Genomic DNA, 24,185 nt, shown 5'->3' with positions numbered 1-24,185 from the left:
TACATCAGCCTTTATTTAATTACACAAATATTTTTTTTAAAGAAAGAAAAGTTTTCATGCTGCCTTTTCCCAAAAACTCTAAACCAAAATAGAGATTAGAGAAATGATATTTCAATGAGAGCAAACCATATCTAATCTAGCTATGAAATGTAAACCCTTCCCCCAGCTTTCTTACACTGAGGCGATCTTGATGAACTTCTTTAACAGAATGGCTCGTTTCACCAGATCCTCGCAGAGGCACAGCTCAGTCACAACCCAGTACTGGACCACGTTAAAGTGGCGCACAAACCGCTCCAAGTTAGCCGTGGTGGCACCTGGGAATTTGTGTCGACCAAATATGTAGTAGATGAGCTCCACCTGGAGAAACAGGGACAACTTGTCACAATTGCATTTAAACAGAAGAACCTTGAAGTCGCTGACGGCAAAACGCTGAAGCTTGGAGCTGAGGAGAATAAGACTGTGAATAAATGTTAAAATAAATTTAAGTTAACCCATCAAAAGGTGATCAAACAGATTTATTTTACTTTTTGGGACAAACAACTGCAGCTCTCCAAACATTTCCCATCTGCTCTTTAGCGAGTCATTTATATTCTATTGTGAAATTTGATTTTGGTCCAAAAATATACTACTGAAAAACTACAGTGAACACTCAAATAACACATCCTAGATTTGAATGAATTAAATATTCTCATTGAATACTTTGTTCTGCAGAAAGTTAAGTGTGCTGACAACAAAATTACACAGACATCAATGGAAATCAAATGTATCGACCAATGGAGGCCTGGATTTGGAGTCACACACAGAATTAAAGTAAAAAAACACATTACAGGCTGATCCAACTTTGATGTAATGTTCTTGAAACAGGTCAAAATGAGGCTCAGTATTGTGGTGGCCTCCATGTGCTTATATGACCTCCCTACAGTGCCTGGACATGCTCCTGATGAGATAGCAGATGGTCTACTGAGGGATCTCCTCCCAGAACCGGACTAAAGCCTCCAACAACTCCTGGACAGTCTGTGATGCAATGTGGGATTGGTGGACGGATGGAGACAGGATGTCCCTGATATTCTCAGTCGGATTCATGTCTGTGGAACAGGTGGGCCAGTCCATAGCTTCAATTCCTTCATCTTGCAGGAACTGCTTACACACTCCAGCCACATGAGGTCTAGAATTGTCCTGCATTAAGGCTGATTTATACACCAGGTTGTCTGCTTGTGTGTCGCAGTGAATGCAAATCTATCCCCTGTCCCTAGAAACTCTGGTGCAACTCTCCAAAACTGTAGATGACCTCAGACAGTGCCGCAGACAGGAGGGCTCTGATTGGTCAAATCTACATCCGTTTTACACTATGCATATTTCCTGTTTGGTACCTTACCGGCTTGTTTTGTTTGTATGACCGCCATTGTAGGAAATGACTTGTGAAGTTGGACCAGCTAGAAGACCGAGGTTGAACGTTGGGACCCTTTTTCAACCTGGATCCTCGCTCTTTTTCGCCCTTATGTCCCTCTGTTGTAGGAGGGATAACCTGTCCCCACTTCCTCACCGCCTCGGCCGTATCTAGACCTAGTTCCGGAATGTCCCTCTTGCGCTGTGGCACGGAATAAAATAGCGCAGTGCTCCTCCTGTTCCTCCTTGCACAAAGGCAGAAGTAGCGTTCGTGCTGCTGGGTTGTTCCCCTCCTATTGCCTCCTCCACATCTCCCGGTTGTGCCTCCAGCCTCTGGACACTAAGCTGACAGACACAGCAAACCTTCTTGCCACAGCTCGTATTGATGTGCCATCCTGGATGAACTGCACTACCTGAGCCACTTGTGTGGGTTGTAGATTGTATCTCTATGGTGGTATGAAAATACCACCAACATTCAAAAGTGACCAAAATATCAGCCAGAAAGCATAGGTACTGACAAGTAGTCTGTGGTCTGCACCTGCACAACCACCTGGACAACCACCTGGACAACCACTCCTTTATTCAAGGTTTCTAGCTAACTGCCAATATTGTCCACCTGTTGTCTGTTCCATTAGCAAAAAAACATGTGAACTTGATTTTCAGTCAGTGTTGCTTCCTAAGTGTACAGTTTGATTTCACAGAAGTTTGATATGATTGAAGTTATATCGTGTTGTTTACTTTTTCCTGAATTTTTTTGAGCAGTGTACATCGTTACCTCATGCATGGCAGTAAAAAGTTCCCAGTCATAGTTAGTCAGTTCTGTGGCAATATCTTTGGAGCTCATCTGCTCAATGAGGTCAGTCGTTCCCTGCTCTGGGCCCTGCTGCTCTTTCAGGGGCTGCTGTAAGAAACAGGGTTTTCATTGTTAGGCTTTTCTCATTTTTTATGAAAATGCCTTAAATGTGCAGAAAGCAAACATTCCTCACCAGCTGTTCCACTTCGCTGCTGGTGCAGATGAAGAGTCTCTCATTGAGACCCAGAGCGGTGTACACCGCAGTGGCATCCAGCTTTAACTGGGCTCTATCTGTATGCAAGATTACACATACATATATAGAATATATAAATATATATAAAATGAATATAAATACTGAAAAAAAAAAGGAAATTGAGTACCACCTCCACTGGAGTTAATTTTGAGAAGAACATGATCTCCATCTGCTTTGCCTATTGCGGACATCACCTCATGAACCGCAGAGTTTACTGGGAGCATCAAGGAGAGGGGTTTGCTGTCTGGCTTGAAGATCTCATACAACACTGAGGTGAGAGGAAGGACAAAAAAACATGAATCCTCTCTGATTTAGGGTTTGGAAAATTAGATCAGACCAACTTTCCCCATAAAAGCATTTCCCACCTAAAGTGCATTATAGAGAAAAGTAAATACATCAGTAAAAAATAAGAGAAAACATTCTGATAACACTTTAAATATGAAATCATTAACTGATGAAAATGAAAAAAAAAATTAGAAACAGATTAACAATGAAATGCATCCAAAAACAAAAGAATTTAAAAAAGTTTTTTTTTTTTTAAAGATCAAGATTTATAATGTTTTATTGCCTGATGTTTGGTAATTATAGTGAGATTGATCAGACATTTGAAGAGGCAAAGCATTGCGTTTTTACGCATATGTTGAAGCTAATTTAGAAATAAAGTAGGATAACTCTGTCATGACTCAGCATTTTTTGGTTCTTATTAAGTTTTCTTTTTGAGTTTTCAGTTCTACTTTGATTCATATCTTGCAGTGTTTTCTAGTTTATTGGTTTCATTTCCATTTTGTGTTATTCTAGTTTTTTTTTGGTTATATATTTGAGTTCATATGTATTTCTTGTTTTCTCTCTGCTGCCCTCTTTTGTCAGTCTCCTTCTCTTAGCTCCCTTCTTGATTCCTCTGTCCACACCTGCTCCCAATCTGCTGATTAGCATGGCCTTTGTTCAGTCTCCCATTTATACACCTCCTGTTCAGTCACTGCTTGCAGGTTCCTCGTCGTTGCCTAGCTCCTCATGTGTGTTTTCCTGAATGTCTCCTAGATTTTGGTTTTCTGTATTAATTATTTTAGATTTTTGCTTCAGTTGCTGCTTTTTGGACATTAAACCTACAAGAACTCATTTCTACCTCCTGCATCTCTACATTTGGGTCCTCTAAAACCTCCACCTAACCTCACAACCTCAGCTATTTAGTTTCATGCAATGAAGTTTTTTTTTTTTTATGACATATATAACCTATAAATAATAACCCCTTTAATCTAGTTAAACTAAGGAGAAAAAATTATATGAAATATATTTTATGCAAATCAACAATGAGCATGGATATTCTGCATCATTATTTAGTAGTTTTATAAATGAAGCATCAAAGAAAGGGCAACACAAACTACATTGATTGATACACCGATTAGCTGATTTATTTGTTGGTTTTGAGATCCTGAGCATTACACACCCTTATCCTGTGCTTTGATTGGCTGTAGCCTCCCAGCTGGCTCCTCACAACTTGAAAACCAATCAAAAGGCTGATTCTGTGGATGGAAAAAAAATGACTCAACGACCAACAGAGGCGAGAAAAAGAAAATTGAGTGCATTAATAATTGATCATCTCATACCAAACTGTTTAGTGCTTTTTTTCCATTCAAACTAACCACCCAAAGCACTTGGCAACAAAACTCACCTTGCTCAGTGACTGATAACCATTCTCCAACCTGCCAAATTTATCACAAGGGGAAAAAGGTGTTTCATAATCACATTCATTATTGCTATACTTAGATTTCTGAACATATTGTGGTAAATAAGTAAAAATATGTACATTTTTGTTCTTCTTCTTTCTCTAAACTGTTCCCTCAAGATATTGGACAAACGGTGATCAGCTGCAACCTCTGTCTTCAGTCTCTGCTTGAGCCAAGAAAAAAAAAAACGACAGGGGAATTAAATATTATTCTTTCAATTTTAATTCCAGAACCTTCCTAATCTTAACCTAATACAGCATCTCACCTCCAGAAAGTCCAAGACATCTGGGTCTTCTTTCAGTAGAAGGCCAAACAGTGCCACCCACTGGACAATCAGCTTCACTACCTTCTGTTTGGTGTTGAAGATGTATGCAGTCTTCTCCTGCTCTGAGCCTTCAGTCAACTCTGCCTGGTAAGTGCAGTGAAGGTTAAGGGTCAAACACGAAAAAAGCCATTAAGGCAGATAGGAGCAGCAAACGTTATTAATCCATGCAGCCCCATGTTGAGTGCGAGTAGACTGAAGACAATGATCAGGATATTGATGCTGCAAAGCGGAGCACAGCTGACTGGAAGGCATGAAGACTTTATGTGTTAGCAGGAAGTCGCTCACGCAGGGATCTGAGGAACGAAAAGCATCAAAAGAACAGCTGATCAGTTATACAGCAGGAATCACTTCCATAGAAAAGTATGGAGATATGTTTGCCTGCTCCACACCTATGGGATCATTTCCATTAGTATCCAGCTTCAACGTGTCCAGTAGATGTTCCAGTATTTTCTCAGGTGTTCCTGACATAACTGTGTATCTGCAATGAGGACACAAGTTGAATAGACATTTTTATACCTTTACACTGCTGCATCGCGCTACCTTAGTGCTAATCAAGATCTTTATGTGGTAAAACAGTTTTAAAACCCTGAATGACGCATTTTTAAGATATGTAATTCCTTGAGTGCAAGTAATAGAGAACATCACCTGATAATAGATTAGGGATTTAAAATAAATGTTTTATTTTATTTAAGAAGGATGCTGAGGATAAAAAAAAGCTGCTAAACCTTCAAAGAACAGAAGGACAAAACCTGAGCTTTCATGGGTTTCATTCAGATTGTTTTCCATCAAGTTTTAGCATATTTCAATATATTTTAAAGCAGAGGACAGTTCAGGACCCTCAGATTGACAAATAGATGGAGAAAGGACACCCATGTTTTTTTAGCTGAAAACAAAAAGTCATCACCGCCCCTACAGGCTTCGTGGCCCAGGGTGGGCGTGATTCCCACGTTGCAGACCTCTGCTCTAAAGCTTTCAAAATAGCACTGACCCAGTGCTGAGATACAAACATGGCACGGTTCAAGCCAATGTTAAATTATTATCTTTATACCCAAGTTGGTACCAATTTGTTAGTGTTTATCATTTTTCACCCTTTTGAAAATAGTAATCAATATTCTACTTGAAGTAAATTTTTTTTGTTATCTTAGCAGCACTGGTTTAAACAATCTCCACCCACTGAGAAAAACTTTGTGGAAAAGACATTGAAAGAGGGCATGATTTACATCCAAACCATGTCTACATTTGGTTGTTAAGGGAAAGGTAAAAAGAGGTAATTTTCAGATCGTTGAAAAGACGTGGAAAATTGCTATTTCAATGTCATTGAACGTCTATTATTGGACTTAAGTGGGACAAAATTAGACCAACCAAACACAGTCCAATTGTCAACAACTATTTCTGGACTAAATCAAGACTAGGACGCCCTGAAATGATCCTGAAATCATTGCTGTGTTCTAACACACAGCTCAAACATTGCAGTGCAGCTACACAGTATAAACGGAACACATTCGTTACAAAAAGACAAAGCTTAAAAGACCCATTTTATCCATACATCAACTGCCTTCAATAATGTTAGATTTTATCTTAATTTAAACACCAACACAAGAAATGATTTAATGGGGAGGGTACGTTGCAGCTTTAGAATATAATTACCAGTTTAGCAAATATTTAATTGCTATACAAATTAACTTTGGCAAATAAAGATATTACTTCTTAAAAACAAAGGTTCATATGACTTTCATAGAGGATTTTCATCAGTGTAGGTTTCCACCTTTAGTTTTGGTCAACATCTCATAATGTCAGACAATCTTTTGTTTGGCTGAAAGAACAAGACTGTATCTGTAGATGCATTAATTCAACTAACAATAGTGAAAATTTTTCTTACTTGCTGTTGGCAGCAGCCCCCCCTTGTGCATTGCTGTCTGCACTCTGTTCCAGCACCAGGACAGTTTTCCCATGCTCCTCCAGTCGCACTGTGTTAGCCTCCACATCCTGCAGAACAGAGCAGCTGATTTCTCTTCGTTTTCATCTGTGTGATCTTTTCCATATGAATTAATATCTAAGTCTTGGAGCTGTTTTATGTGAGTCAGACAAACCTTGAGGATCCGAATGAAATCCTGTTTATCGACCCGGAGGAAGTGGCAGTTGTCCTCTCTGAGGATGATAGTGGCGGCACGTGGCGCATCATTCAGTAAAGCTAGCTGCCCAAAGTCCTCCCCTTCATGCAGGGTGGTCACAATGCCCTGTTTGAACACCAGTTACATGTGCATTACAAATCTTTTAAGAAGGGAGAATCAGCATTCAATCTGAGTGAATTTAAATGCTGCATTTGGTAATAACCTTTCCATGTGTGATCACGTTCACAGAGCCTTTCCAGATGATGTACCAGGAAGTTCCTTTATCCCCTTGACTGAATACTAGATCACAACAAACACAGTCAGCTACACACATCTTTGTCAATAAATTACTGTTAACCCTGCTTACATGGTCCTTTCCTCTGACATGCTTCATTAACTCTCATAATCATGAGCTGGTCGACAGTGGAGTAAGCAAAAATGATTCAATGACCTGCCCTCCTTTAGTGAAGAGGAGTATAAATAAATCCATGAAGAATGTTTAAAATGGTGTAAGGTGAAGACAGATGGGTATGAATGTTGGCATACATAGAAAAGGAGCCTAGAGAAAACATGAGTCTACTTTTGTAGTGGGATAAGCTGCATGGCTTTTTCAACTTAACAATCATCCAAAGTACCGTCAAGCATTAGCACCTTGATAATATATTTCAGTTTAAACTGCCTTTCACTTTCGTTTTACCCCTTAATCTATGTAGAGCACTTTGAAAAGTCTGCGGACTGAATTTTGCTATAAAAATAAACTTGCCCTGCTCTTAATTTTTTGGGGGGAAAATCCTGGCGTTGGTGGAGGACCTGCTTTCTCAGGTACATGAGTAAGAGAGATTAAAAAAAATTAAGGCATTTTTTAAGAAATTCTGATCTATTTCTGTTTTAATATATATTATTAATTATATATATATATAATTAATATATATTAACCTAAAGCTATATGCATGGCATGGTTGTTACATGTCAGGTACGCCGCTGATTGACAGTAGAACTGCAGTCAGTCCCTGACTGGCATGGCTATCACTGCCCCTACATAGTTAGGGACTCATTTCCCACTGGGATCAGCTTCATAGACATGGTAGGCCACTTCTTTGATTTTATTTATTTTTTTCAGGCTACTCGTAAGCCCACAGCCCGCCAAATGTTGAAAGGGCAATATTATTGCCATTACGGTTAATATACAGTAGAAATTTTACTGATTCATTAATTAAATGTCACAGAGGATGATATGGGGGAAAGGTCATATAAGAAGGGGATGATTTTTAAGATTTTTTTAAAAAAAGGGAGATGCCATCCTCCCCAGCTCAAGTACTGTATATACCCTAAACCCAGAGCTGGGAATGTTCCCTTAAAATGTTATTAAGGTAAGATTAGCACTAATATAAAACAATATAAAATAAAAAGTATCCATAGAGATTTAGCTCATATACGGTAATCAAAAATCTTGACTATATCTATACTTTAGGAGCTAAAAAGTTCAGCAGTAGTGTTAAATTATTTTTTGCAACTCTGACTGTAAGTTTAAGTATACTCTACTGACGAAGGCTGAATCATGTTACAACATATAAAACCAGCTATTTGAGCTGGACAAGTTTAAATATATTATGACATTTTTCCAGAATCTGGCCAAATAACATTAATCTAAGTTCCTATACATCCCCATTAATATTTCTATCCACATCTTTTGACAAGATGCCTTTCATACCATCAACCAGCTTGTGTAAATTTAGCCACATTTGACCAGGTTGAGACACCAAATCCATGAATGCGTACCATTTCTTGAAACTCCTGGATTAAAGAACATATATTATAAATCCTTCTGTATCCATTTCTTTTTTTCCTTTTTTAACACCACTAAAGTATTATAATGGATAATAATTCTACTCTGATAAAATAATGATATAAAAGCCACCGTGTGAAAATACACTTTAATGTAGCAGTATGCCTGCAGATTTGGTTTGAAAATATGAAAATAAGTGCAGAAACATAATCCCTACATGTCTAAGTCTCTAGTTATTCATTATTAAGCATCTCTCTGTCAGCACTAAGATTCTGCATGGGTGATATCATCAACAAAGAATCACTTACAAACTGTTCCTGACTTAACGTGGGATTCAAACACCAGCACTGCGGCCAGCTCCTTTCGTACCTACAGACACACCAAAGGAAGAAACATTTTTCTCCTGCTCTGGTAAAGACCAGTAATTAAGAACTGAAACATCTTCAGTCCAGAATAAATATAGCATTAAAACATAGATCTCCAAATATAGAGGATTTATTTATGCAGGAAAAAACAGATCGACTCACTGATGAGGAAAGATGAGCAGCAGCCTTCACGTGGAGCAGTTCCTCATAGATGACCTCAATATCCTCAGCGCTCCTCTGACTGGGACTGTACAACCATTAAATTATCATTAAGCAAAACATCTAGCTATTTTAGGCCCACACAACTATTAAACACAATAGGTTGTCCAGCAGTTTTTACATGCTGACCTTTTGCGAAGAATCATGGTGAGCAGAGCATCCGGGCCCAGCTGAGACAGCAGGGACAGCGCTTCATGTAGCTCGTCCTCCAAGTCCTTCTCGTTGACGACATGGTTCAAGCCAAGCTCTGATTCCTGGAAACGGTAGAACTGTGTGTCTTTGTCAAGGAAGTTCAAATCCTGTTTCACTGGAAACAAACACAAAACAAAAGAAAATGGAAAAAAAAAATAATAAAAACAACATTGAGCAGGAACCTCAATGTTTTTCCCAAGAGGTTTTATTCTTTTAAGGTAAGAGATTTGTAATCCACATGGAATCCACAAGGAGGGCTATTTTAATCCAGTTCCCTTAAGTTCATGAACAAGCACCGTCATCCTGATTGGAGTGGTCTTCATCAGGATAACAGAGCCTCATCGGAGAAACATGAACCGTAAAAGAACCCTTAACTCAGTGGTTCTCAAACTTTTTCTGTCATTCCCCACTTTGGACAAGGGGGAATTTTCAAGCCCCGCCTGTCCCCATCGCCCCAACACAATGCTAATGAAATATGCAACAATCTTAAAATTTTCCAATTTTATTGAAGTAACAAGTAGTATCTAAATACAAACTATCTACATCAAATAACAGCAAGCTCAAAAATAAAGAAAATAAAAATGCAGCTGTGTCAAAATTTGTATCAAGCTCAAAGATAGAAAAAATTAAAGTGCCACTCTGCAATCTGTTAATAAAAGAAAAGAAGTGAAATCCATCTGGCAATACAGGTCTATTTATCCCTGCATTAGTGGCTGCAATGAGCCTGTTTTGCATTGCACAGTTTCTCAAAACGGGGTTGCAGGCTTGATACTGCCACTCTCAAGTCATGCTCAATGTTCAGCTGAGATCTGTATTTTGTTTTCAGTGAAGCAACAGTTGAAAAGCCCATCTCACAGAGATATGATGTGGCAAAGGGAAGAAGAATGCACACAGCTCTCTGCCCGATGAGTGGATACTCCCTCTCCACTCCAAACCAGAATTCACTATGAGTCTGAGCATTAAACCTGAGCCTCAGGGTGGAGTCAGACGTCATTTCAATAAACTGGTCCTATTTATTTAAGATAAAATATTTCAAATTCAGTTATTTATGATCAACCTGCGCCGTCAATCCCGGCGCATGTGCGCTTTATTTGCAGTCTGGACGCTGAGGGTAAACATGCTGTGTCTCTGCAGCGCTGAGAGGGACTCCTGCGATAGCGGGGGAGAACGGGGTTGGGACGGGAGAGGCGCCCCACGGCAGCACCTGCCGCTGGAGGACAAGAAAAGGAACGATACGTGCTTTCACGTAAGAGTCTCCAAAAGTCGCTAATTTGTCGCTAGTCCCTTTTTAAAAAAAGAGTCGCTGGAGGGGTCTAAAATATAGCGACAAAGTCGCTGAGTTGGCAACACTGGGGCGCGAAAGTTTATTCCGTTACAAATAATATGCCGACGTCACGTCAATCATTATTTTGGCACTTCAGTTCCAGGTGAAATTTTTCTCATATCTAATGTTCTTTTAATTAGACTGCATGTAGGCTATTAATGATTACTTTGTGGGTTTGATTGGTCTAAAAAGCGGCAACATACAGCTATAAGGACAGTTTGCTCTCACACATTCTACATTTATAGTCACACACACACACACACACACACACACACCGGAACTTGGCGCGCCCCACCTGTCACGTCTCAATTCCCCACCAGTGGGTCGCGCCACACACTTTGAGAAACGCGGCCTTAACTCATACCAAAAAATTGTAAAACAGACACCACAATCTTCGAGGTCATTAAATTTCAACCAATTCACATCCTTCTGGGGAATGTTGGAGTGGGCGTCTCGTGCAGAGACTATCATTTGAATATATTAAGGATACTATAAATATGGAAAAATCCATCATTGGTATACGTCTTCCATCATCCTAAGGCCCAAGAGCATCATGAATATTAACACACACCTTCAGGTATTGGACAAGATATTACCGTACCTCAAGAAAATCTAAAAAGATATTATCTCCAGTTATGCTGGTTTTCAGAGGCCAGGAAGTGCTCATTTTCTGACATGATTTACAGCATCTTTACACACACTATACAAAATAAGCTGCTTCTTTAAATTTAGTTCCCATAAATAAATACGTTGTAAAAACCACCAATGACAGAATTTAACTCTAACTCTACAGATCTTTATGAGGCACATCGCAAGATTTTCTTATTCTTCTTTGATAAAGGCCATAAACTCAGTCAGATCAGTTTTTGTTGAATCAATAATTTCAGTCTTGCCCTTATGCTTCTACCACTATGTTTTGCAGTGGGATTACTGGGATTATGATAATGTACAGATTTAGTTCTCTATCCAAAAATCATTTTGCATGTTAGCCAAAAAAAAAAAGAGATAAAAAATTGGATTAATTTGACTAAATCACAATTTTCCGTATTTATTTTGTCCTTTACATAGCTTTTGTTGTAAACTGTAAGCTAAAATTGTTAAAGCATTGTTCTCCATAAAAGTAAGTGTTGCCATGCTTTTCTTGCTTTGTTTGCCAGTTAAGATCAATATTGTTGGGATATTGTTCTATAACTTACCTCAGATTTACAAGTCTCCAAAATCTCATCTGCTGCACTCCTAGATGATGAACTGATGCTACTAGTGTGTATTTTAATCTCAGCATAAATAATGCTATACCGTGGCAGCTTCAGGGGGTTATTAGAAGACTTTAAAAAGCATATTCCTGCATTTCATTTTGGGGTATCAACATGTAGGGAAGTTCAAGGGGTGTAAAATTTTTTGGAAGGCCGTATAAACAGCTTTTATGATGTTTTTATGTTTTGCAAAACAAAACTAGAGCCTTACCATGAACAAGGATTCCCTCATCCACCAAGACCTGCCACATTCCAACAGCCTGACTTCTTGACTGGAGGCACTCGCTCTGTTTCATCAGCCAGTCAACTAACTCCTTCCCAGAGCAACAATGCCTATGGGGGAAACAGTGCATTTTAAAGTTCATTTGCATGTAACTTGCAGTCAATTTTCAAGGTGAAGGGAATAAAATCATGAGACTAGGTACCTGTGTGTTTTCAGGTGATGCTTCCTGTCTCGGATCAAGCCGGGGTTCTTCTCAATCATAACACTGTACACCGACCTCGCAGCCTTTACAACACGATCTGAAAGAAACTAAATAGAAAGGAAGAATTAAGATGACAACCTTTGGAGGATATGAAATATATAAAAAGGTATTTGAATATATCATATATATATCATCATATATACTGTAGAAATGTATATTGGGAGAAAAAAAAAAACTGACAGTTTACTGACACTTTTCTAAATTATCAAAAGTCTAAAAAATGGGTTAGTCCTAACTGGCCAACTTCTGTGAAGGCATCTTTTAGAGCCACTGACTGTTGTAAAGGATCAAGTCTTTTTAAGGTTTTCTCCAGCAGCTTTGTACATCAAGAGAGTCACAATTTCACCAATTCCCTTTTTTTTTTAAACTTGCTCAGACTAAATCAGATGGGATAACAGCAGGTTTTCAAATCTGGCCAACAATTCTGACGTGGATTCCTTCCTGAGCATTGATCAGTCCCATAGCAATGTAGCAAAAGCTGTAAGATTAGGTTCTCTGTTTTTTTTTTTTTTGCTAAGTAGGGCTGGGTAAAAAAATCTATTTAATCGATTTTGAATTGATTCCTTTACATTTTTGCAAAATCGATGTCTGGGGAATGTCACTGATTAGTTTTATAGTGACATGCATGACGTTCACATTCAAATGAGCAGAAAAGATGCACTCAAGATCACTTCAAGCCAGGCAGCGGCAAATATAACAAATAGGTTGACTGAAGACATTAACAAATGGGGGCTGACCAGCAAACACCCTGTAGTTGTTACAGACAACGCTACAAATATGGTTTGTGCAGCGGAGATAATGCAGCTCATGCCTGTCTGCTGTGTCCCCGCTGTCACATCTGCTTGCTCATGTGAGGCTTTTTCACTTTTTACAAACAAGTTTGCACTTTTGAGACAGTTTTGTTCACATCTCAAGTTTAAACTGTCTGATTTACAAGTTTGCACTTTGTGTTTAATGTGACAGGAAAAGATAAAATACATCAGTATTTTGAAACACAGTTGAAACACTTTCATTATTGTAAAAACAGATTGAATCAAAATTAATTGATTTAGAACTGAATGAATCAAAATCGAATCAATTCAGGACTCTGGCAAAAATACTCAGCCCTATTGCAAAGTAAATGTCCACCCAGTCGTAATTCCTCCAGTATTAACATGTATTTGGCTCCCTCCATCTTTTTATCAGTTAGGACAACCCTGTGAATGACTGACCTGCTGCAGGGATGGCTCCGTTGGGTAGAATGCACTTTGGGCTAAAATGTCACTCATCCCAACATCTGAGTTGGTTCTTCATAAAAAGGAGAGGAGGGGGGAAACTGGGCCTATTCCTTCCCTCGCTTGTCCTCCTTGGATTTGGTTCATGAGCTTTATTTGTTTCAGTTTGGTCTGATTTGTTTAATTCAAACTTTTCTGGATATTGGATTTTCTCCATTCTTCAGTTAAACAGTTTATTTTAGCTTTATTTAAATAAGTATGTATAAGTCATGTCAGAGCCAGGAGGTGAAGAAATAGGGGCTCATAGGGGATATGACCTCTCTGACTAGCTTCCCTATCCCTGCAGATAAAAAGCATCCCAACAGATTCTTTTTATTTATTTTTCCCTAAAGTGTGAGCGTGTGTATGTGTGTGAATGCCTGCGTGTTCTGTCTGTCTGGTCAAGAAGGCTTGTAAAGGTGAGGGTGGGGGTTGCTGGGCGTTGTTTTGGGGTGCTTACATATAGAAGTGCCACTAAATGTGTCATCTTTATACTTTGTACTCTGTATGTTATTGTTTTAAAAAATGTTCAATAAATATATTTGGAGAAAAAAAAGCATCCCAACAGTATTTTACTCCCACTACCCTTTTTTAACTGTTGTGATGCTGTGTTTAGGGGGAGTTATTGTCTCACATTGACTTATCTGATCCAGTAATTCTAATCCACATATCTGACTTTAAGCAGAAATTCGTATGGCTTACTTTGAGTAATGGCTTCTTCCTTGCTGCTCTTATTTGCAGAGTAGATTACTAATATTTGTCATGTCAACAGATTCTGTCACCTGAATTGAGGATCTCCATATTTAACTTAGATCTAGTTACTGGAAGTTTAAGCTGTGTAAAAGAGGTGCACTTTATTACAATCGGTGTTATGTTTTTATAGAGATGGATGATGGTTTATTGCAAAAGCAGTCCCTTTTTAACGAAAAAGCCAACTTCTGCCATGTTGGCTAACACTTCAGAAAATTCCCTGACAAATGTGACTTTACAAGTGAAAAGGAGGGACACACTTATCATAACAGTAATCCCCCTCACTTTTTACCCACCCCCAGTGTGGAAAACATGGTTGATGGTGTGTACATCAACATCGTGAGTGGAGATTTCTGTAGGTGTTGAAGTGTGATTAGTGTGAGTGTGGGTTGTATGAGGGTGAGAATGTGTTAAAAATGGCTCTGCAAAACTCTCCCACACCCCACTGAGCTCCCAGCCTGTGCAGCTTGTTCTGTGGCAGGTACACAGCAACAACAAACTTTCGCCTTCTCACCACCCTCAAAGTTTTTTCCTCCACGAGTCCAAACCTTCCATTATAGTCTGAAGCAAAAGCACAGAGGTGGGTTTCCACCACTTCAGAGGGCTTTCGGTAGTTTCCTGTGAACTCACACAGTAACTACAACCTGCTCAGAACTAATTCAACTGAAGCAAACTCACCATAAACCAGGGCAGTTTTCCTATTCAATCTAACCTGCCACTATTTAAATGTGCTATTTGTCCTCAAAGGACCCCAAAATGCCCACGCATAGGCAGATTTAGGTCACTGCAATGTGATTAACACAAGTGTCCACATGCAACTCAATGAGCTCTGGTTAAAACCTGAAAAGACTACGGATTGTGGCCAAAGCCTGTCAGTCACTCATGCAAACAAGAGCTTATGTAATATGTATATAAAAGGGCTTGGTTTATGGCTGTGTAATACACAGCAGTTCAGGATGTTTTAAGTTCAATGCATGACCTACATTTTATGACCGAGTGTTGTGGAACCTTCGCTCCTCCCTGTCTTGTTTCTCCCTCCTGCATGTCTTGTGATTACACGAGAGGCTTAGAAGCCTGCATGCTGGCCCTTTAGAGTTTCCTTAAGAGTTTATTGTTTGCCCAAGGTGGTGGTCTTGAGATTCACACAAAGATCAACATTGACTGTGTCCTGTTTTGTATATTCTATTTTCACTTTTACGGAAAGCCTTTAAAATAATAAGCAATATAACCTCCATCAATCTTGTGACCTCCTCTGATCATCCACAGTTTGCTTAGGATGCAGAAACACCCACTGACCTTTGCTCTCCCTACTGACATTATGCCCTGATGACGTCACCACGCATTCATCACTCTGTTAGGTCCTTATTAATATGATTGAAATGGAAAAAGAACTATTTCTTAGAGAAATGTAAAAGGAAATGCAAAACTATATGGTTTAACATACACAGTAATATCAAAAAAGATGAGATGCTGTTTAAATTTATTAAGGAAACACTAAGGAAGCTGTCATGCCATAAGTTAAGACACCCTTAATGAGGCTGTTTGTCAGAGTTCAGCCCTTTGTTTAGGTTTCTTTTTAAGTCTTTATTTTCACTGTTATTTTGTGTCTTTGTAGTTGTTTTCTGGCAGTGCTGTGTTTTTGTGTTACTCTCTGTTGCCCTCTTGTGCCCCTCTCCTTTCCCTTGGGCTCCTTTCTACCTGCTTCTGTCCACACCTGCTCCCAATTAACTGATTACTCCACTCTTGGTTCTGTCTCCCATATTGTTAAAGCTCTGTGTACGCACCTTGAAGCTCTATCTCTCCAGTTCTTTTCCTTGAAAAGAGATCACTCGGAACAAACTCTTTACATAACACTTCATAACTTATATGTATTAAATAACCAGGAGACATGACAACAGATTCTGATAAAAATTGTAATCTTACTCGGATCAGAGAAATGTACAAAAAGCTCACCTCCGGGCTCACCTGTCAGGAAGTTGCCCTGATTAACAATTAAAAAGGTTTTTTCATTTCCAAGTCTTTGCCAAGTAAGAATGAAGATTCTAACTGTATATCCAGACAGAGGAACTGTCCTAATTAGATTAAAACATCAGTTCTCACAGTCAACAGACAGCCAATACCAAGGTGTAATAAACTCACACATCTTCAATGATAATTATCCTAACAATATATAATCCCCCTCTGCAGTTCATCAGTGCTGGTTTCTCTTAATTTCTTCTATCCTCATATGCGTTTCTCCCTGGCGTTTTGATTTCTAGTTTATCATGCGTGTATTTTTGTTTCTGTTGTCACCTACATCACACTAAATTTACAAGAACTCATCACTGCATTTGGGTCCTCAATCAACTACCACCCAATGCTGACACTTTCACAATACTGAAAAAAATATGTGTTGCACAATCTACCAGCAGAATTGCCCTAAACTGGACACAACTTAAGTCAAGAAATAGTATTCCAAAACAATTTAAGCCCATAATTTGAGTAGGTCACCTGCAACTTTTAGATGTTTTTTTTTTTGTTTTGCTTTTTTAAATGCTAAGTTTTACAGCTGTTAAATCTATGCACACCATTACCCAGCCTCTTTCTTCCTTTTAAATCATGAAATAGGGCTTAACTGAGGAAGGTAAGGCCTGCAGTGCTTTAGATGTTGTTCCAGTTGGCCTCCTAGAAATTCATTGATGTACTCTTGGGGCAGAGCTAGCTACTCCTGGAAAAGGTCTGAAGAGTTTACAGTCGCTGTGAACATGATCAGGCTTGAGGTTAGTAAGTGAAAATAAACTTAACTAAAAGCTTTAAAAACTCTGCCAAAAAAAACTTTAAAAGGCAAACACAATTTAATTAAACATTTATCAAATATGGCTTTTACTACTTATTGTAGTTATAAAAACAAAATCTTAATTTGAAAAATTATTTTGTTTAGTTTTGTCTGATATCAAAAAGTGTTTCATGATGTGAATCAAAAGAGAAAAGAAATCAGCAAGGGGCAAATACTTTTTCACAGCGCTGTCGGGCTCAGACCCAACATGGGGGAAGTTAATGTGAGTCGAGGCGTCTGTGAAACCTCCCAGGAGTAAGGCTGTCTGGAGGTCACCCGTATTCCCAGGGGCCCATTTCCCCCCTGAGACTCCCAAAGTCACATTCTCAGGCGTTTCAGCTCCAAAACGTATGTGCTTTATGAGGTGACTTTCCGCTACCTACGCAAGTAAAAACAAAACAAACAAACAAAAAAATCCCTTTCAAAATCATAACTCACAGAGAGGCCAACCTCCCTGCTAAACCTGACAATCATGTAAACTTAGATAGCGGAGTTATTTTCTTTTCAATCTATACTTCATTTTTCAAACATGCTCTAATACTGGTGTTTTGATAGCCTTAGGTTTACACACTGGCAATGTGTAATCATGTTATATATAACTATAACTTTGGCAGGTAATTGCAGTAAGTAAGTCTAGTTGTAAAGCAAACATAAATCTCACAAGCTGACCTGCCAAAAGATGTGTAAAACAAAGTACAGTTAAATTTTTCTATATCAATCTGTGGGTTGCAGCAGCTTCAATACAGATGCTATTTGCAGGTTTCCAGGGATTACTTTTATAGACCTGGGTCTATAATATTGTTTCCGGATATTTTACAGTCTGCTTTTAAAATGAGATATGTACAATCCCTAGCTAAAGTATTTGCACGGTTTTTACTTTTGATTAGAACCACAGCTTTTAATGTACTTTATCTTAAAGGTATACTATGCAACCGGTGTTGATTTTCCAGTGAGGCTCCCTCCAGAGGGCGAAAGTAAAAGTGCACTGTCGTAAATATGCTCAGCTGTTCTCCTGGTTTCTCCGTCAAGCCAGGCGCGGTTGTTTTGAGCTTAGCAGCGAATGACTAACGCTGCGTTCACACTGGATGTAGCTGGCGCGACAGAAGCAGCGAGTTTACATGCAAAGGTCCCGCGGCGCGTTTTGAGCTGCAGGCGCAGCACGTCTGAGCGGCTGCAGCAGCGCGTCGGGCGCGTTTAACGCAGGGAGAGAGACACAGCGCTGATGATCACTGCTCTTAAACAGTTTATTGACGCCTAAATTAACTTAAAATGCAGAAATCTGCCGGTAGAATATGCAGTTTGGATTATTTAGATGAAAAACACCTACCAGCTGCCGCGGTGAACCGCTGCTGATGAAGGGATCCATACTGTCGGCGCATCCCTGGTATGTGGGGGTCTGAGCGGCTCCGACAGAAAAAATATTGAAGGCAGGATAATAATCTGAATGAACTGACTGCACTGATTACGTTTTCAGGTGTATTTTCTCACTTAAAAACATATTAAAACTACTTTATTCCCACTGATCACAGCAAATATAGCTGGAAGGCAGAGAAAGGATAGTGAAGCTCCACCCAACGCGCCTCAGACACACTTTTGCAGCCAGAGCAGCAAAGCTGCTTCAGCCGTGCGTCAGTACTAACTGGTACAAGCAGCAAAAATGAAGCAGCAGACGCGATTTTGCTGCGTCCGATGTGAACGTAGCATAACTGCACAAAGATCGCCACTGTGATAGCAACAAGAATGCTTTTAACTGGGGGGTGTAGCAGTTCTCGCCGTAAAGCAAGACTGACTCTCACGAGACTTCTGAGCCTGTGGGTGCGGGTCGGTGCTCGTGCAGTTGCAAGTGCAGTATTTCCCCCACAGACCACCAGGGCGGCCGAGAATACCTTTGTTCAACCTGAAATGACTCATTTAATCATCCATAACGTTATGGAACACATTAATTAACTGAAAAATGTTGCATAGTGTCCCTTTAATAGATATGTTGTCATAAAAATAATGGAGTCAGCTAAAATTGTAGCACCCTTCTCTTCTCTGATTCCATCATCCTGAACATACTATCCCCACATGGTGGTGGCAGCATCATGCTGTGATGAAGCTTTTCTTCAGCACAAACAATGAACCTCATCCAGGGTGACTGGAAGTTAGAAGAAGCTATTAACAGGGCAAGCCTAGAAGTAATTTAATTTATGATACCCCTAAATAAAATCCAATATAATCAAGTGCCTTTAAACATTAAATTTAATAGTGTCCACCTGTGTTTAATTTCACCTCAGTATAAATGTAGTTAATACGTAAAGGCCTCATGCGTCAGTAACACAGCAGACAGACCTTAACAAGCTGTGGAAATTTGTATTATCCTGATTAATGTTACATTAGGTTAAATTAGGACTGCTTTTTTCTTTTCTATTGTTTTTTGTTGTTTTTCTGACACTCTTGGTCTTTATTTTGAAAGTGTTCTGACAGGAAATAGGGTAGAGACAGAGGGGAAGACATGGAGAAAAGGCCTCGAACACCAGGACGACTGCATGGATGACTGAGAACTTCATACAAGAATCATAGGATCAACCTCTGCACCAATTGAGATGCAGCTTGCACACTCTACTGGAACACTGCTTAACAGCAGATGCACTAGCATAATTCCAAGGGATATTAACTTTACCTCATATGTGCGTTATTGGTTCTTTTTTCAACTCACGTATGATCTTGACAAAAGCCAGAGCTTGAACTCATATTCTGTATAAATTTGTGCTTTGTTCTTTTTGGGCGCAACGATTAGGAGTGTAGAGAGCTTTCCACTCTATGTCTGCTCTGTAGGCGAGATGTTTCTTTGAGCCTTTCCTCTGTGACCTTAGTGGGATGTGCTGGGTGAGAAGCAGCACAAGCAGAACATTGCGTGAGCTGACAGGCAACATAACACTGCTTCAAGGACTGACTTTGTCACCTCTCTCTTTGTGAGAGAAATACAAGGCAGTTCCTCTGAAGGAAGCAAGTTGATCTTGTCATAGACGACACATTTTGGACAGTACTGGTATGAAATGTGCTAAAACTTATATATATTTCATATATTTATACTAAGAGACACAGAGAAGGACAATGAAGCTGGGTCAAATCAGTAGATAATGTGAAGCAGCTGGGGTAAAATGAATGTAGGGAGACTGAGGAAAGAGACTTGTTAACTGGAATTAAGTTAAACCAGTTCTTGAAGGAGCAATGAGCAGATTTTTGTTACACCAGTGTGTTTTGGGGTCTTTCTCATTGATGTCAAATGGTATTCTGTGTTGTGAACTGAGGATCCTGTGGCCTCTCAAGGATGCAAATGCCCTTTTCACAATGCTATTCTTGTTCACAGAGTCAAATATATACATGCGCCCAAAGTGACGTTAGAAAAAATAAATACTTTTAGAAAATGTACGTAAACATGGCAAAGATACAACCCAGTCTCATGGGAAAATGTACCCCCACTACGTTGGTCCACACTGGAAAACGTAGTGGAGGTACATTAATGGCCATTTTTTTGTGGTACTGTTACATTTCTTCTGCCTATACGATTTCTATTGTTTTACGTCCTAGTCACGTGACTTTCAAGATTCCAGCTGAGAGAAGAAAAAAATATATATAGATGGCCGACATTCGCTCATTTTTTGTGGAAAGATTAATGACTTGAGTTTGTTTTTGCATTAAAATGAGTTTTGATTACATTTCTAGTGAGAAATGTATAGTTTGTTGCCAGAATATTTACTCAGGGAATGTACATATTCACTTGCTTGTTCGTTTCTTGCAAAGATTTTTCAAGATAATGTGAAACATTATCTTGCATTTAGCTGCCGCATTTAGCTGCCGCCCCGATTCAACATTGAATTCTTTGTGATTTAACTCCATCTGACGGATCAAACCCTCCCCACTGCGGCGTTGCGTCTGAGGTTGATTTTCAGATCAATGCATTACGTCGTGGCATACGGGAGAAACTAATTAAACTAGTTAAAAAAAGGATCATGGGTTAAGATCGGATGTGTTTTATTTGGAAATCTACCGGATCCTTTGTGCAATTAACTTCCTGTTTGGTGCGATCTCATTGATGGGTTTTGACCAGATTTTGACCAAAGAGGAACTAAAAAAACAAAAAAACAATTTAAATACACAACCAGCATATCTGGAATCAATGACAGAGAGCATACATAATCACCCGCTTGCTAGCTTTTGCTACGGTTTTTCGGATCTCGTCAGGATTATGTGAAATTGCAACGTTTAAGCTGCTACCCATCGCCTAGCATTTAGCTGCCGCCCCGATTCAACATTGAATTCTTTGTGATTTAACTCCATCTGACGGATCAAACCCTCGCCACTGCGTGCGTTGCGTCTGAGGTTGATTTTCAGATCAATGCATTACGTCGTGGCATACGGGAGAAGCTAATTAAACTAGTTAAAAAAAAAAGGATCATGGGTTAAGATCGGATGTGTTTTATTTGGAAATCTACCGGATCCTTTGTGCAATTAACTTCCTGTTTGGTGTGATCTCATTGATGGGTTTTGACCAGATTTTGACCAAAGAGGAACTAAAAAAAAAAAAATAAACAATTTGAATACACAACCAGCATATCTGGAATCAATGACAGAGAGCGACTGGGACCAAAAGTTTATTAATTTCTCCCCACTGATTTCCATTCAAAATGTTTTCGATCCCACCGGGCTCTAGGGAAGGGGCGTGCATACCGCCACCTACTGTTCATGAGTGTGTAGCAACATTGTTTTACATCTATTAAATTCTATTTTTTTATTTTGTATTCTGAAGATAAATAAATAATGCTTTCCTTAATCTATAAATATCTTTTATATTTCCTTTATTTCCCAATAATCCTTTAAGACTCCATTCTTGGCCTGTCCTCTTTTCAATTTCTTCCTTTCAGGTTCATATGTTTTGCAGTTCATCAATACATCTGCATTTTCTATCTCTCCACATCCTTCACATTTATCATTATTTTTCCTCCCTATTAAGTATAAATTGTCATTTAAATAAGTATGACCTACTCTTAATCTGATCATTATTATTTCTTCCCTTCGGTTTCTCTCATTAATATTTCTATTTAATACTGACTTTTGTACTTTATATAACCTTCTTCCTTTTTATCTTCATTCCACCTTTTTTTTTGCCATTTTTCAATTTCTTTCCTCTTAATAAATGATTTTCCTTCCACTTTCCCTAAAGGAATTGTAATAAACTTCTGGTCCCAGTCGCTCTCTGTCACTGATTCCAGATATGCTGGTTGTGTATTCAAATTGTTTTTTTTTTTTTTAGTTCCTCTTTGGTCAAAATCTGGTCAAAACCCATCAATGAGATCCCACCAAACAGGAAGTTAATTGCACAAAGGATCCGGTAGATTTCCAAATAAAACACATCCGATCTTAACCCATGATCCTTTTTTTAACTAGTTTAATTAGTTTCTCCCGTATGCCACGACGTAATGCATTGATCTGAAAATCAACCTCAGACGCAACGCACGCAGTGGCGAGGGTTTGATCCGTCAGATGGAGTTAAATCACAAAGAATTCAATGTTGAATCGGGGCGGCAGCTAAATGCTAGGCGATGGGTAGCAGCCAAAACGTTGCAATTTCACATAATCCTGACGAGATCCGAAAAATGTAGCAAAAACTAGCAAGCGGGTGATTATGTATGTTCACTAAGTAAATATTATATAAATAAACCCTACACTTCTCGCTATAAATGTAATCAAAACCCATTTAAATGCAGAAACTGATTTAAATTATTGATTTTCCCACTAAAAGTTAGATAAATCTCAGCCATGTTTATACCAAAATGTTACAGTTTCACATTATCTTGAAAAATCTTTGCAAGAAACGAACAAGCAAGTGAATATGTACATTCCCTGAGTAAATATTCTGGCAACAAACTATACATTTCTCACTAGAAATGTAATCAAAACTAATTTTAATGCAAAAACAAACTCAAGTCATTAATCTTTCCACAAAAAATGAGCGAATGTCGGCCATCTATATATATTTTTTTCTTCTCTCAGCTGGAATCTTGAAAGTCACGTGACTAGGACGTAAAACAATAGAAATCGTATAGGCAGAAGAAATGTAACAGTACCACAAAAAAATGGCCATTAATGTACCTCCACTACGTTTTCCAGTGTGGACCAACGTAGTGGGGGTACATTTTCCCATGAGACTGGGTTGCAAAGATAACATGAATTTCAAGGTGAGCTTAAAAATAGAAATCTAGACTAGGCCTGCAACTAATGACTATTTTACTAATCAATTTATCTGTTGATTATTTTTTCAATTATTTGATCAATAATTGGATGACCAAAGTTACATTAAAGAAGATTTTACACAGAATTAAATCCAAATGAATCTAAATCTCTGCCCTTTAAGGACTTCAGAACAGAGGATAGTATTGGAAAAAAAGATTTTTTCACCTTAAATGCTAAATGTTTATATATTATTCTTACAATTTTGATATAATTACTGATTTGAGAGGGTTTTTCTTTCAGGAAAAAACATGTTTTAGAGTCTATATACTCTTGTTAATGATTAATCAATTACTAAATTAGGTGATGATGATTTAAATAATCCATTAATCACAATTAATTGTTTCAGCCCTAATCCAGACCCAACTTCCTAGCCTGTTTAATAAATGTTGAATAAGTCTTAGGTTTAAGCATTCAAAATCATCATATTGCCCTACTTTTTTTTTTTTTTTTACAAAAATTTATTAATCTGCTCACTTCTGAGAAGCATGGACTCATAAGTTAAGTAGGAATCAGGATGTTTTTGATTTTAAGGACAATGGGAATAAGAAAGTGATATGATTAACTAAGCTTCAGTTCTTCATACCTTTTTTCTAAAATCACTGACCTATACATGTAAAGTAATTATATATCGGTTATCATAAGAACATTTTTGCGTGGATTAAATTTGCATATTTACGGAATGTCTAAAATAAAGGTATATATTCATTAATTTTGTGTCGTTTGGACGAGGTGCCTTATTTTAGTCAAATATCTTATTGGTGTCAATGTCAATAATGAATTCAGTCATGAGGGAAAAAATGGCGTTCCAGTATCTCAGCATATCATTTTGTAGCATCTTAGTGGTTCTTGTGATGTAGTTTTGAATTTAGTAAGTT

The 24,185-nt window shown here is 38.5% G+C and overlaps 1 protein-coding gene across 5 annotated transcripts in view; it reads right to left on the bottom strand.

Annotated features, from left to right (window-relative positions):
* The window catches only part of rapgef3 (Rap guanine nucleotide exchange factor (GEF) 3), a 48,501-nt gene that overhangs the window by 3,166 nt on the left and 21,150 nt on the right, over positions 1-24,185 (bottom strand). For 3 of the 5 annotated variants that reach the window (XM_038309275.1, XM_038309279.1, XM_038309277.1), the window contains 18 exons: positions 12,157-12,263; positions 11,943-12,064; positions 9,092-9,269; positions 8,906-8,990; positions 8,687-8,747; positions 6,816-6,892; positions 6,572-6,718; positions 6,361-6,467; positions 4,871-4,959; positions 4,696-4,774; positions 4,422-4,572; positions 4,237-4,322; positions 4,102-4,132; positions 3,877-3,952; positions 2,563-2,700; positions 2,373-2,470; positions 2,162-2,287; positions 176-357 (listed from right to left, as the gene is read on the bottom strand). In XM_038309275.1, the coding sequence (XP_038165203.1) occupies positions 176-357; positions 2,162-2,287; positions 2,373-2,470; positions 2,563-2,700; positions 3,877-3,952; positions 4,102-4,132; positions 4,237-4,322; positions 4,422-4,572; positions 4,696-4,774; positions 4,871-4,959; positions 6,361-6,467; positions 6,572-6,718; positions 6,816-6,892; positions 8,687-8,747; positions 8,906-8,990; positions 9,092-9,269; positions 11,943-12,064; positions 12,157-12,263 (1,940 nt within the window). The remainder of the gene's footprint in view (positions 1-175; positions 358-2,161; positions 2,288-2,372; positions 2,471-2,562; positions 2,701-3,876; positions 3,953-4,101; positions 4,133-4,236; positions 4,323-4,421; positions 4,573-4,695; positions 4,775-4,870; positions 4,960-6,360; positions 6,468-6,571; positions 6,719-6,815; positions 6,893-8,686; positions 8,748-8,905; positions 8,991-9,091; positions 9,270-11,942; positions 12,065-12,156; positions 12,264-24,185) is intronic. The other 2 variants (XM_038309276.1, XM_038309278.1) reach the window with 1 other exon arrangement.

Source organism: Cyprinodon tularosa, unplaced genomic scaffold (genome assembly GCF_016077235.1).
Source record: "Cyprinodon tularosa strain WSP-4 unplaced genomic scaffold, ASM1607723v1 ctg66, whole genome shotgun sequence".
NCBI classification, from domain to species: Eukaryota; Metazoa; Chordata; class Actinopteri; order Cyprinodontiformes; family Cyprinodontidae; genus Cyprinodon; species Cyprinodon tularosa.
Note: the sequence above shows the minus strand (reverse complement) of the source record. Positions and strands in the feature narration are given on the sequence as shown.